Raw genomic sequence first — 16027 nt, forward strand, 5'->3', positions numbered from 1 at the left:
TTTCCCTAGCTCCTTGTCATCTCATACTGTTTATTCTCTGTGTTACCAGTGTGTTTTCCCATGCTTTGATTTATGAACTTCGTTTTCTGCCACTTCCTTGATTCCTTGCCTTGATTTTGTGTTGCTTCTTTATGCTACTCTATCTTAGAGTCTCTATTTGGGTCTGCATTCAACACATCATGTGACATTTGTGGGTAGCTTGCTCTGGTGGTAACAATGAGCAGTCAGGCTGCAGCAGCAACAGACAGCTGTCGGGATGCAGAGGTGAAAATTCAGCATTGGGTTGCAGGACAGATGAAGAAGCACACTTCTAAGCTGCCTGTTAGGGTTAGTTCATATTGCAAATTTTTCCTTTGCTGAGAGTTTGTCATTGAAGCTGTGAGAAGTAGAGCCAGAAGCCAAGGCCTTGATTAAAAACTAGTTGCTTCAACCTCTTATATGAATTACAGGATTCCATTACAGACACATGACAAAGGACAAGGGTCGGCTTTAAACATCTGAACCTTTCCTAGCAAAGCTCCAAAGCAACAATGACTTTTTACTGAGCTTTACACATCCAGGGATGGAGCATTCAAGACCAGTTTTGTGATTCCCAACCAAACTCTAAAAAAAGAGTAAGCCATTACTTGGTGGGGAGTTGTGTTGGGTTGACCTGTTTATGCTAACATGATCTGAGAAAGAAGAAACATTTGAGAATTTGCCCAAATCCACAGATCAAGGATATTGTGGGACATCAGGAATTTCACTTGAAAAACAAAGCGGACATTTTTTCACATTTTTGCAATATACTGAATGAAAGAAATACAACAGGAATGTCGGGGAATGTTGACTGAATAGTGATAAAATGTTGTTTTTACTATTCTTATTTCATATTTTTTTGTGAGTATTAGCTTACTGTTACCAGTAGAGCAGTTTGTAAAGAGATACAATTAAAACTGAGTTCATCTTATTGCTCTGGACTTCTACAACCGTTCCAGTTTCTCATGTGGCCCCTTGGGAAAATTACCTGCTTACCTCTGTCCTAGAGTCATGTAATATCATTCACTGAAGTGGAAGCACCTCTCAGCAGCCCAGGAGAGCAGCTGGTGGCCTTACAGATGGAAAGTCTCTCTCCATCTGCCAGCTGTCACACTTTTACAAAGATGAAGAAGATAGAAGGAAATTTTTTATTTTAAAGTTTTTCTGGATTTTAAAGGTTTTCATTTTTTCTAACCATACAATGAAATATGCATTCATTCATTCTCTGTGTAGAATTTGCAATATTATCATCAGCTTGCTTTTTGTTAATTACTTCATGATAAAATTCAAACCAGACACTTGTGATTTTCTTAACATACATTCTGTTGCATTGTCCAACATTCATATCTTCAATTTAGCATGTTGAACTAGTGTTAAATAACAGCATAACTGAGTAACTTCACAGAGGCTTGATCTCAGCATCAAGGGCCAAAAACTGCAGTTCTTCTAATGATCACTTTGGGCTGGTCCCAAAAGTGAGTCAATCCGAATAGACTACTTTAAAATGCCCAACTTTACAGCAGAAAAGCACATTTACAGCTCCTACAAAAAGTATTTTTCTCTCCCCAAGCTTAAAGTTTACATTTTAAGATCGTTTTATACTGGCTGGCTGGATGCTGACACCGGCAGCTGTAACTGCTAACTGTCTGCTAGGTTTCACTACAAACGTGAGTCACTACTATGGAGCCTATAAGTCCATATAACTTAGCACTTCACACTCTGATCTAAATATAGTCACTACTGTTGTGTCATAGCAAGAAGGTCCAAGTTTTTAATTGTGGCAAGACCCTTCTGTTTGGAGGTTGCATGTTTTTCCCAAGGCTGTGCAGATTTTCTCTTTCAATAAAGAATTTGGGAGTTTTCTGCTTAGAAAAAAATTAAATAATCAAGGCTTGAAAATAGTTCATTGTGGCTAGATTAATCTTTTATAGGTACTGTAGAAAAGACAAAAGACACTGAGATAGCCTAAACCCAGATGATTTTTCAGTTTCTGCTTTTGTTAAATAACAATTATTCAAATATCCTCACTTGATGAGTGTTTGGTAAAGGGATCAACTCAAGGGGGAGATGGGGGTTTCATCAGTCTGACCCTGAACTGCTCACCACGCTACAGTCAGAGCTGCAGTTGTTGTCATGGAGACAAACTACATAAGGTGGTCGTGGCAGCAATCCTGTGTTATGTTGTAGTTGAGCAGGTCTCTATGGCCCTCAAGTTACCCACATTAGTAACATCTGGCAATATCTCAGAAGTTGGATCATCAAATCACAGAGAAAACCACATTACAGGGTGCAGGGAGTTACCTCAGAGATAAACCTCTTTCCACTTTTACCACCTTCATTGTCTTTTCTCTTTTTCCTTTCAACAGACACTTCTTTCCTCTTCTCTTTCATAGGGGCTAAGGTGAAAAGACACGTCGCTCAATACATGAGCAGGGCCAAGAAAGGAATTGGCATAGAAACCAGGGGGGCAAAACAACAGCTACTGGTAGATAGAGGAGTCAGTCAACACTGTAGGACCAGACTGGTCCAAGTTAGCATTACTTGGATTGACTTCCAGAAAGGCTATGAAATAATGCCTCACACATGGATCTTGGAAAACCTATAACTATACAAGATCAACAGGATAAAAGCCTTTATTAGAGAAATGAACATTTTTATGGTAGTTTAATTTTAATGGACAGAGAAAAAATATCAATTAAAAATCCAAAAACCAAACATTTTCATAAAAGTTATAAATTGATTTGCAAGTTATTGAGTAAAATGAGTATAATAACAAGCTATTTTGATTAAGATTAACATTGCTCCCATTAATATCTCAATAACAAGACCACAGTCACCAAGAACACCATTATTAACACAATACACTGAATGGATTTAAATCTTGCTCTGCCCATCTCCTTTCTCATGAAAACACACGTACAGACCAATCTTAGGTTTGTGAGTGAACCCTTAAATAATTCAGAGAAAGCTTGGGAGAAACTCCTGTGTTCAAAATTGAGATAAAATCAAAATTGTGCTCTTTGGCACCAACTTGATCCCCCATGATTGGAGGAAGAGAAATGCTTAGTGTTACCCAAAGAACACACACAGTCAAGCACAGAGTTGAAAATGTTATGCTTTAGCAGAGAAACTTTAGCTGTTTCTCTGCTAAAGGTACAGAACAACTTCACCACATTGACAGGCCAAGGGATGTGACCATGTACTGTAACAATTTGGAACAGAACCTCCCTCCTTCAACCAGAACACTAAAGACAGGTTTGTGTGGGTCTTCCAGCATGACAACAACCCAAAACAGACAACCATGCCAACAAAGGAGTGGAACCACGTTAAGGTCATGGAGTGTCCTACCAAATCTTCAGACCTCAGTCTTATTGAAAGTCTGTTGAAGGAAGTGAAGCTTCAGGGTGCCAAGTTCCCGCCAAAACACTTAAAGGATTTAGAGAGTTTCTGCTAAGAGGAGTGGGTTCAATCTACTCCTGAGATGTGTGCAAACCTCATGACAAGAATTGATTTACCACTGTACTTGCCAGTACATAATACCATCCCTATTATAATAATTATGCAATACGATATTGCAAACATGCAAAGAACTGCATGTTGAGAAAGCCTGGAGAACTATTCTAGAACTAAGACTAGTCAAAGAAATTACGAGCAAGCTTTCTTGAAATTTCAGGTTGAACTTAAAACATAAAGGTGGTCATACCAGTTACTGAGATTCAGGCTTGTTACAAACTGTTCTTTACCTATATACTGTATTTCTACTCATGTCTGCACATTTCAATAAATAGCTCCATCCATTTTCCTTTTTCCAAGCAAAAATTAAAGAAATCAGGGGAAGCAAGAGACTTTTGCACAGTATTGTAAATACATATTCACTCTGTTAATGAAGCCATTTCCATGTGCAGCATCGTGTGTTTGCACAGTGACAACAGCAGCATAGATGACACCTCACTGAGCCCACACAGGAGCCACAGCTGCTCTCTGCACAGTTATTAATCAGATGCTTTTAAAAGCCTCCATCGCAGCCATTTTTCATCATTACTACTGCTGCCGTCATTTGTGCAGAGATTACAGCAGTGTTGCAAAGCCAGGTAAATGTGTCAGCAATAAAGCAACAAGGTGATAAAGCAGAATACATGACAGATGGAAAATGAAAAATGTAATTACATTTAAATTAACTTTTTCTAGTCATAGTTCTTCTTTTTACTGTAAGTCATGCACAGAGAAATAGCCTTTTCTCTTATAATCTGAACTAATTCAGCACTTGCTTGAATATCATATCATAAATATCAGCAAAGTATGTTCGTGACATTTTGGACATATAATAAATAGAGTGCCCTTTGTCAAGAATCTGGGTTTTGCACCCAGTGTTTTCAGTTTTGGACTCTGTTTCTGTCAAACAGAAAATGTCAATATTCCCCATGCCCAATCGTTGTTTCTGTTAGGTCTTCCATGTTCATAGTCACTTTTGTCTTTGTTTACTTTGGTCTGTCAAGTTTATGTGTTTAGTCTCCATCTCAGTGTTTATGCTTCCTGTGTTATTTTAATGGCCTCTCATCTCATGTGCATTATGTTCAGTTTTGCTTCCCCTCTTGCTTGTTAATTGATTCTATTCACCTACGCCTTGTTTTCCCCAGCTGTGTCTCTTTCCCTGATTACCTTGTGTGTATATTTAACCCTTAGTTTTCCTTAGTTCTTTGTCATGTTGTACTGTTTGTCTGCCTGCGTGTTTTCCCCACGTTTTACCTGCTTCAGATTACTTTTGAATCCTGTTTGCTTCAGCCACCAGGATCTGCTGCCTGACCTGAATAAAGGTGAATTTTTTCGTTTGTTCAAACCTGTCTTGGAGTCTGTATTTTGGGTCCAAATTCTACATAAACTATGAAACCCCTTCCTTCTCAAAATAAGATACAAATAGAACAAAGAAGAACAATACACTATTAGCCGTTCAGTTCCTGTATAAACATTGTGGGAGCTCGTTCTGCATTGCCGGCAATAAGTTGGGAATATTAAGTTGTTCCCAGTACATGCTGAACTCCGGCACTGATTCTGTTAATGCTTTTTATGGACAGAATTTCTTGGCGTAGCCATGTGGTGGAAGGCTTCCACTTTGGTGGCCTCAGAATCTCTCCGCTTTTTGAAGATGATATGGTTCTATATGCTTCATCAGATGGTATCCTCCAGCTCAGATTTGAGTGGTGCACAGCCGAATGTGAAGCGGTGGAAATGAGAATCAGTACCTCCAAGTCTGAGCCCTCAACCATGAAGGGGTTGAGTGCCTAATCCAAGTCAAGGATGAGTTGCTGCCAACAGTGGAGGAGTTTAAGTAACTCAGGGTTTTGTTCATGAGTAAGTGGAGAAGAGAGTGGGAGATCGACAGATGGATTCAGGTCATGGCTGCAGAGAAGTGGATGTTGCATTATTCTGTTGTGATAAAAAGAGCATGAAAGCAAAGCTCTCAGTTTACTGGTTGATGTATCTCTCTGCTCTCACCTATGATCACAAGCTCTGGGTAGTTACTAATAGAATCAGACTGTGGATACAAAGTGGCGAGGGCCATCCACCCTTCAGAAAAGGGTGGATGACCTCACCCATAGAGACAGGGTGAGGAGCTTATCCATCCGGAGGGGTTCAAAACAGAGCAGCAACTCCCCCACATTGAAAGGAGCAGGTTGAGGTGGTTGGGGCATCTGAAAGGATACCTCCTGGGTGCCTCCTGGGTGAGATGTTATAGCAATGTCCCACCAGAAGGAGGCCCCCTTGTAGACCCAGGACTTGCTGGAGAGATTATATCTCTCGGCTGGCCTAGGAACACCTCTGTGTTTCCCCAGACAAGCAGGAAGAGGTGGCTAGGAAGATGAAAGTGCATCCTATTTCAACTAATCATCTGTCATATGTTTCTAGAACTTGATCGGAATCTACCTGTGGTAGATTATGTTTTTCAGTAAATACAGATACAGTTTGAATGTCAGAGCACAAACCAAGCCATGAGATCTCTATATTTTTGAGACAGGATTTTATCAAGGTACAGATCTGGGAAAGAAAACCGAAAAATTTCGTCATTTTCCAATGAGCGTAGTGGCCTCATCATTTATTATCCATAAATGGAAGAAGTTTGGAAACACCAAGACTCCTCCTAGAGCTGGCTGCCCAGCATTGCAAGCTCATCTGTTTAAATCATATCATAAGCCATCATCATTCAAAGTGTGATAGAGCCAGTCCCAGCCTCTGATTAATTTAAGTAACAAAACAGAACAGAATCAATTAAATTGAATTGAACAACTACATACAAACAAAATGCTAATCTCTATCAAACATGTGGTCACTGATTAATTTCAAAAGTTTATATTAATTAATGTAAGGGCTTAACTCCATGTGATAACATTTTAATCAGTAAGCGCCAAACCTGATTACCTCACAGTGACCAGTCAAGGAGAAACTTCTGGCATAATAAGATCAATAATCAGTTAGAAGACATCTTCTGTTCATTCATCAACAGAGTGCAGCAAATTTATCAGATCAATAGCTTTTGGTCCCACTTCACTCAATTAGTTTTAAAAGTTCAATATTTAATTAATCTCTCTCGAGTTCCAAAGTATAAAAAACTTTTAAATCTCACTTTGACTTGAATTAACTGTATATCTGTTTACAGTTTCCTACCCAACTCTCTGGAGATCTGGACAAAAGCATCAACGCCGCTCTCGCCGTAGTTTCCCTCTGAGGCAAGGGTGGACACGTAGTTCCAGCCCATCGCTGTCACAATGTCTAGCATGGCCTGAGCCTGGTAGGAGTCGGGAGGAACCACACGGGAGAAGAAGTCATAGCGTGTGTTGTCACTGAGCTCTGGAGCTGTTGAGGCATAGCTGATCTGAGGAATCTGTGGAGAAACAGCAAAGTTAAAACCACTAGACCCATAGAAGTACAGATAATGCAGGCTATGTTAGATCACACTCTAAATCAGTCTTATTCCGAGTAACTACCACTGATTTAACTTACTAACTTATTGATCTGCTGATTGATACTTTTGCAAAGATGTTTCTAGTCAAACTGGGATCAACAGCACTGCAACAACATTTGAGCTACAGCAAGGCTGATATATAAGCCAGTTTTAGTTTATTGCAACTTTCCATTACATCAATCATGAAAAACTCAAAATTACACTGCAAAAAGCTAACTAATAAAACAGACAATAACATGTCCTATAATTTTAGGATGATATAGAAAACTTTTAACCATAATATGTCATGCTTAAGCATCTTGATCAAATGATATGTATCAGTGTTGTTTGTTTGTACATTTTCTTAACCATTTTTCTAATGTGCTTCTCCCAGCTGAAACTATAACAGATCTGTTAGAATAGTATAGAATAATTAAAATAGTTGCAACATGTTCTTAATTGTTCATTCATTTGCACGTTAAAAAAAAACTTGGCTGTACAACAAATAAAGAATAATAATCAATATATATGGAAAAACTTTCAGCGCAAAAGGCTAAGAGAAGATTTCAGGAACAGAAGATCCAAACTGACAGACAATCTCAAAAACAGAAATACTGTAGCTCACAAAAACGTGCAAAAATTAACCTATCGAAGTTATCAAAAGAGTAGTGGAGAAAATATATATATATATGTATATGAGAGAGTCATAAACATAAACGTATATGACTCTCTCAATGAGGAAAAAAAACAGCTCACATCCATTTCCCCTTCTCTTCTTATTATGACTTTGAATAATGACCAGAAAAGTTTTTCTAAATTGAAGGACTTCTTCATTTTATCATAGGCAAAGAACCAACTGATCTTTTATAAAATAAATTTACAAGCAAAGAAGAGACACCACAATATCTATGAAAAATCAGGTAAAAGCAGTACTGGCAATTTATTTTACTGCTCAAGAATGTAATTTATAGGACTGATTGTAAAAACAATCAGTTCAGGCCAGAGAAAGAGTTTGGATGTGTGTTTTTGTTTATTTATTTATTTATTTTTATTGAAGTCATCTGAAGTCATACAAACCAAACTATGAACTTAAAAGATATGGAGGAATAAAGTAGTGATTTTACTCAGACTGTTAAATATTGTCCACATTCATTTTCAAACATCTAACAGTTGATTTGTTAAGATTTAAACAAACTTCCAACTCCTGTCAGATTCAAATTAGTGAGCTTTACGGTGTGAAAAATAGAAGCGGATCAAGTCATAGATCCTGCTGTAGGCAGGCCAACAGGCCTGCCGGGGCCTGGATAATGGTCCTTTAGAGAAAGATTGAAGAGCTGATTGATTTCAACTTCAGTGTGTTGAACAGAGCACCACTGGACACCTCATCAGGATTCACAGAGGGAAAGGAAGAGGGAGGAAGATAGACAGCTGGGGGCCTAACAGCAACACAAATGTCACTCAGCCTGACTTGCTCAGTGACAGTCGACAAATTAAACACTGTACTGTAAATGCAACCCTGTCTGAGAGCTGACACTATCAGAGCACTGCAGGTTTAACACATCAGAGAGAAGCTGAAGTTTATTTCCTACAGAACTACAGAGCCTACATTTCCTGCAGAAATGAAGAACATCCCTGAGGTTCTGCTCATATTGAAAAGAAACTGAAAAAAGGAAGGGAGAATATAAAAAAGAAATGCAGTTACTTTTATTTAAGTTACAACTCTGATAGATGTCATCCAATATAGTTTATCAGAAATTATAATAGGCATGTTTTAATTGCTGATATGAATCATAAAAAGTACAACACAAAATAAAAAACATAAAAAATAAAAAAACTTTTTTTGTATTTTCCATATCAGTGATCCTACAGCTGGATTTACATTTTCTCTTCTGGAGTTAATAGTGGAGATCCACATTTTCCATTCAACAAGGAATTAATTAATTTCGGGGAGAAATGTCAGCAATTCAGAAACTCAGAAAAACAACCTGTCACGTTAAGGACACAGCAACTCCAAGACATTATTTAAAACATAAATCGTTCTGCATCATGTTTTCCTTCAGACTTTGGGAAATGAAATATTTTCTATGTAGGTACTGCACAAAAATCATACATTTTAAATCAAGACTGACAAATACCAATGCATAAAATTAAACTAATATGCATAAACTTTTCACAGGGCCTACAGTATGTTGCAAAATTCTTAACCAAGTTTTCATTTTAAGGCTCAAACAACGCAGGATTTAAAAGATTCAAGTAAATAGATGTCAAAGAAAGAAACCATTATTAGCTAAAAAACAATAACACGCTCCAGAGAGAAGTAAAACATCTTGTAATTGGGGACCAAGAAACAAAGCTGCATAGGAGCCCCTAGTATGTCTAGTCTTTTCTGTATGATTATACTGTTATTAACATCAGCACCAGTTACACTAATACCTGCTTTAAAGGGCCTTTTCACTTTTTTGGTGATTAGCTGATTTAAAGTTTCTCTCCTGGTATTGCATTGCTTAAACTTTCCTGTTTTTATTAAAATGACACAGCACAGAGGCACTAATCATGGCACCATATCACTGAGCTCTAAGCACAAAATCCATAAAGACTGGGCTCTACCACACCAGGCTGTGCCCCTGAGACAATCCAGCACATAACTGCAGGGTTCAAGATGTTAGCAGGCAGGGCATACATTGAACACCATAACCAGGAGGCTGGCATAGTATACCCAGTAACATCCCAGTATAGTTTGGAAGTCCCTAGATCAAAACGGGATACACCCCCTATAAGTGGGTGGTTGAGAATGACCCTGCTAAGGTCCTGTGGGACTTTCAGATACATACGGAAAAATTGGTCAACCAGACATAGTAGTGGTGGACAAGCAGAGGAAGACAGCCGCAGTTATAGATGTAGCTATACCAACGGAACTTTAGAAGCTTGCAGCAAAAGATATTGTGCATTGTACCCTCAAGTTCCCAGGCCTCTGGTAGAGGACCTGGGCTTGATAGAAAAAAATATACAGTCCCAATCAAAACAAAAATAATATATTACATGATTGGATCTCAACAAGGTTCCAAATGAAGCTTCAACATGCAACAAGAAGAAATGGGAGTGAGAATTTCATGCTTAACAATGTTTTGTCTCACTCCCATTTCTTCTTGTTGCATGTTGAAGCTCTACTTGGAACCTTGTTAATAAGATCCAATCATGTAATATATGATTTTTTTCTATTTTTCAAGTCATCTTAAATTTTGATCAGGACTGCATATACAGAATCAGTCAAAAGTTTTAGAACGGCCCAAAATTTCCAGTTTTGCATTGAAAATTATGCAGTTTAATGTCTCATTGCGCTGTTTAACTGATGCTCACAAAGGTATGGTACCACAGCGTGTTCCAGCACTGCTTTTATACAAATAGAGGGAGTTTTGTAAGTAATGACAAAAAGTTGGAACACCTGTAGGAATTAGTAACACCAGCTCTCAAGGTTTGATCAGCCTCCAATGCTGCAGAACAGCTTTAAACTGTTAACACATTTTGTGTTCCCCAAAAAAAGACTTCTTTTTATAATTCTGAAATGTACAATATTTTTCAGTTTTGGGTAACCTTTCTCTAACCTCTGGCCATTCACCACTTACCTTTGTACCATTCCAAGCTATACATAGGACTTAAATGACTTGAATTGCAATGAATAAGTGGAAAAATTGGGGTGTTCTAAATCTTTTGACCAGTAGTGTATATATATATATATATATAGTGTGTGTGTGTGTGTGTGTGTGTGTGTTTGCATTGGGGTTTTTGTGCAGACTGATGAATATAGAATATTAATGAATATACAAATTGCTCTCTAGCAGCAGCTCTTCCTGCTACATTCCCTCTGTACCTGTGTACCCCAATTACTCAAATTTACCTTGTTAGGTGCAGGGTGAGTGGAGCAGTTTCAAAGGAAAACGGGTGGTCCATGAGAGTGTTCTTTCTTGAATGTTTAATGAAAGCTTTAAGAAATTCAACTGGCATCATACATGTAAGCAAAGCCTTTTTGCTTTTACAGAAACATAATAACAAGGTCTCTACAGGGTGAAAAAATAGATCAAGCTTTGTGGGGAATAAAACTGACTTATAAGAATAATTACAATGATAATAACAATAATAGTAATAATGATTACCGTGTTAGAGTTTGTGAAGTAAGAGGCCCCACCCAAATGTGTGTTAAATAAATTGCAGTGACTCACAGACAAAAAAACTCTCTTGTCCTTTTGGTGGCTTTTGGAGGACTCTTTGCTATGCTGAAGGGCTGTAATTTTAGTTAGTAGCTTATTTGGAAACCCTGCTGGTCAGTTCCAAGCACTCACTTCTCCCTCAGCACAGAAGTGTAATCATCACTTTTAACAAAACATCACAATACCACAGCTGACTTTATTGCATTGGCCCTGGATTGACCTGAAGTCATTGATATCTGATACAACTTTCTGACCTTACTGATATCCAATCCAAATATCATATCACTCCATCTATCTATATGATCTTATTTTAAGTTCATGACTTTGGTTTTATATAATATTTTGGAATCGTGGTGAATTCTCCCACTAGTTTGATCGATGGCAACAATCATTACCCTCCACACCAGAATATTGCTATGGTAGAACAGGAACAGATCCATCTGACACTGAGCTCATATGTTCTTTTTAGGATATCTCTACAGATTTTAACCGTATGTGGACATGTTTGCTGTTTTCTGCCATCTCAGGCTGCTTTCTGTCACAGAGAGTGATGCTTGTCATTCTGTGACAGCTAAAGCGTTCCGCTTGACTGAACAATAAAAGAAGGGATCCATCAGTGGTGACAGCTCTCATCCATCATCTTGCATTCTGTGGTCTGATTTTTATGATTTAAGCTGTTTAGTATCAACTGCCTCTGCCCTGGACAAGAAACAGCTTTCCCCTAGAGGTGAAATTCTGCATGGTTCCTGCTGTTGCATGTTTTTCATGTTTAATGTTTTTTTCTAGCAGTGATCAAAATAAATTCAGGGTAGATTCAGAACGACTGACTATCTCAGCAAATTCTCCCTTCTGGAAAGGCACAAAAAAGTCAATAACTAGAAATTGAGTTTTCTTATTTAATGAAATGTTTATACCAATATTAACTACTGGGTCCTTTCATTTCCAAAGAATTCTCAGAGCTTACTGTCTAAATATAGCCAGATCAACCAGTTTGTAGGCTTTGACACTAAGTCAGCCCATCTCCACATGACATTTGGCATCCTGCTATTTAAAAGTGAGCTTAAATCTACAATCAAACAATCAAAAGAACAGTTTGAGGTTGGAGGAAGTGAAACATAGTAGATGATACTATTTAGGCATGAAATTGCTAACAATACTAAACTTTGCTCTCACAATGCTGCAGTACACCACCTCATAAAATATTAAATTATTAAAAAGGTGTGCTAATTTACTCATTCATTAATTTTTATATTTAAGTGCCTGACCTAATAGTATTTGGGATATTGTGACAATCTTTCTGCCAAACAGAAGTGACATGAAAGAGATTCCCAATCACATGAAAACACTTTGCATTTTTAATCCTTTCAAAAATCTACACAATTCTTGCACAAAAATCTTTTTCCTAGGTTTTGCAGTATAACTAATTTGCAACTTTTTAAAGTATCTATGTTTCATATTCATCTCACAACTGGTGGATTTAGACCTGCGTTATTCTCCCAGCTTAGAGCTAATGCTCTCATCTGCTAATGCTCTCATCAGTGATGAGAGCATTAGCAGCTTTACTTATATCAGCAGGTGGTGATAAAGGTGAACTAAATAGTGGAAGAAAAGATTCAAGGATAACTTCTTTGCTGGACTGATTGATTGATTATACTTTATTCATCCCGAGGGAAATTGGGTTAAGGCTGCCAGCCGTGCCAGCGCCGTCTTACCCATCCGACCATACATACATTACACAAACATCACATGGGGAAGACAGGTCAGAGGGGTATAACATGGAAAAGCACAACATGAGGAAAGATAAGGAGAAAAAATAACTCCCCCCAGACTGAGCTCCAACAGGGAGATCAGTTTGAGAACAGAAAAAAACACCTCTGCACATAGCACATGAAAAAAACTCTTAATATACCAAAGAAACACACGACAAGCAACAGGGATGGGTAAAGGGTGAGAGACAGCCAATGTAGACAGTACATCCGGGCCTGCAGCCTATGCGCTGGTCTCCATGATCCACCGTCAGCATCGGAAGGGAATAAGCGTCGAAGGCGTTTGGAGGGGGGAGGGGGGATGAGTGTATATCTGCATGTGTGTATATGTCTGTGTGCGTGTGTGTGTGTGTGTCCAGAGTTCAGCTGAGACAGTGTCCTTCGCCCTGCCAGGCTAAGTAAACAGTCTTCCAGCCAACCCAGGTGGCCTTGCGTAGAATGGGAAGAACAGTCACAACACAGTCGTTATCAGGGTGTTTTTGCTTGGCTCTAGCCTTGAGACCGCAGCTGGCGCCGAAGGGGTCTCTGCATGAAGTGATGATGGTTTTTACTTTAGTGCGAACAACTCATATGAATTTCAAAGCCGTTCTAACAGTCCAACACTGGTCTCTCAATCTCCCGTTGGAGAGCCGTGAGCTTTCTATGATGTTATCAGACTTACGATCCGTGATGTTGTCATTCTTTGCTCAAAGAGCAGGTTCTGAGAACTCACGACCACAGTGAGCTTCCAAGATGTGATCCAATTTGCGCTCAGAGGTGTTATTCCGAGCGAGCCCCTCCAGATGTAATCAGTTTGCACTCAGAGGTCTTATTCTGAGTGTTCACGGCAGCCATGTGGTTCTCCAAGATCTTATCCGTGCTGCACTCAATGAGCCCATTTCGAGAAAACTCATGCCTCGTCCCATCGTTTCAATCCCAGCGGGCAGCCTTGTGGGGGTTTGAACAGCCGGTTCCGCTTCCTTAATTCTTCGATAAGCCAGGGCCAAGCCAGCTCCGATCAGCAAGAACCCTGTTATCATGGTTCCGAATAGGTAGATATCTTCAGCACTCAGGCTCACCCGAGCCCAGACTTCTCGTTGAGAAAAGGGTGTCAATTGCATTCAGAGACCAGTTGACCAAATCCATAATTCCTCTTTTAGGTTTTAGAGAACAGACTGTGAGAGAGTGTTCCAGGGAAAAGTAATACAAAAAACACGAGACTAGACAAGGACACAAGAGGCTAAGCAGGGAAGCTAAGGGAGAGGAGAGGAGGAGGAAAAAAACACTACTGTACACAAAACTGTGTCATATATATTCTATAATTTGTTCCCTTTGATTAATAATTTTTAGTGGGTCCAAAGTGTAGCTGTTTATACATTCAGCCAAAGATTACTGGTTTGTTTCAAGCTGGAGATACAAACACTCTCAGGGGTCAGCAAGGACATCTGGCAAAAAAATTCTGCTAAATCAAACTAAAGCTACCTGCTGCGGTGACCCTTCTAACGAGTGAGCAGCCAAAAGTAGCTTTCATAAGCCCTAAAAAACGCAAGTTGTTTGATCCCTAATTAGTACGATATAAATACAATTTGTACGGGAGAAGCAGGACCACAAGCTGATCAGAATTTTAATCACAGTAATAAGAATAAACATTTTTCTTCCACTGAATGAAATATTCATATTCTAAGACTTTTAAATGTAAATGTACTGTTTCAGACACATCTTTCCAGAATTGAGCCTGACAGTTTTGGCATCTTTGAAATGCTGAAATTTCCACTAGTATTTCTGTGGGGTTTCTTTCAGTTTGAATGAACAACAGAAGTTTGTAAAAATTCAAAACATGTCACATATTTGCTTTCATTGATTAATCTCCAAATTATAAAAATCCCTTTATTCCCCATCTTCTTTATTTGTCTGACACTAACACCAGATTAATTTTCTAATATTGTTTTTTCTTTTTTTGGGGGGGGGGTTTGTTTGTTTTTTGCTCACTGGCATGTTATTCATCTAAGGAACAGAAAACAACTGACAGCAAGAAACTGATCTGACTGTAAGGTCTATCCAGTCCTACACTTGCTCATTGTGAACGCCAGCTGTTAAAGGTGGGCAGGCAAGCAGACAAACTTCAAGATCTCCACTCACGATGACCGCACTTTATGGCCTTACTTGATGTCATTGAAGAGGAGATTTTTTAACCATCACAAAAAAAATGTGGTAAACAAACAAAAACAAAAGGCTGATGCTGAGAAGTCTTCTTAACTTGAGGGCTTTAGCTATCAGTTACATTCTCTCAATGTCTCTATTGAAGATGCTTGTGTTTATCTCATCTCCACCCTGAGAGCATTTTGTAACATTTTCAACTTTAAGGATGGTCCTTCAGCTCAGCAACATATTTGTATTCAACACACCAGTTCAGTGGAGTGTGACGAGAAGCTGTTACATTATGGACATATATTCAGATATTTCAAGTATGTATGTAGGTGTTTCTACTCCTCAGACAGTAGAGAGAGGACAAACAAACAGTGTTTAAGTAAAACAGACAGCAAAATACACAATACACAAGAAACTGTTTGCATTTCATGACTGAACAGCTGTTCATATAAAAACTATGAGGACAAATTCACCCAATCCAAAGAGTATTGTCAGTAGTATTGTCACAGATCTTTCCATCCATCCATCCGTTTTTCATGCTTTTCTGGGCCTGGGTCATGAGGGCAGCAGTCTAATCAGAGAAGCCCAGACCTCCCTCTCCCTATCCATCTCTTCTAGCTCTTCCAAGGAAACACCAAGGAGTTCCCAGGCCAGCTGAGAGATATAATCTCTCCAGCGTGTCCTGGGTCTCCCCAGGGCCTTCTCCCAGTTGGACATGTCTGGAAGACCTCACTCAGGAGGCGCCCAAGAAGCATACTTGTCAGATGCCCGAACCACCTCAACTGGCTCCTTTCACTGTGGAGAAGTAGTGACTCTACTCAGAGCCACTCCCAGATGGATGAACTCCTCACCCTATCTCTAAGGGAGAGAACAGACACCCTTCAAAGAAAGCTAATTTCTGCCACTTGTATCGGTGATCTCATTCTTTCAGTCACTACCCAGAGCTAGTGATCATAGGTGAGGGTAGGGACGAA

The 16027-nt window shown here is 39.0% G+C and overlaps 1 protein-coding gene across 3 annotated transcripts in view; it reads right to left on the minus strand.

Moving 5' to 3' along the window:
* Positions 1–16027, minus strand: part of LOC134631096 (metabotropic glutamate receptor 8-like) — a 127587-nt gene that overhangs the window by 69654 nt on the left and 41906 nt on the right. For all 3 annotated transcript variants that reach the window (XM_063479077.1, XM_063479075.1, XM_063479078.1), the window contains exon 3: positions 6679–6895. In XM_063479077.1, coding sequence (XP_063335147.1) covers positions 6679–6895 — 217 coding nt within the window. The remainder of the gene's footprint in view (positions 1–6678; positions 6896–16027) is intronic.

The sequence above is a fragment of the Pelmatolapia mariae genome, linkage group LG7 (genome assembly GCF_036321145.2).
Source record: "Pelmatolapia mariae isolate MD_Pm_ZW linkage group LG7, Pm_UMD_F_2, whole genome shotgun sequence".
Lineage (NCBI taxonomy): Eukaryota > Metazoa > Chordata > Actinopteri > Cichliformes > Cichlidae > Pelmatolapia > Pelmatolapia mariae.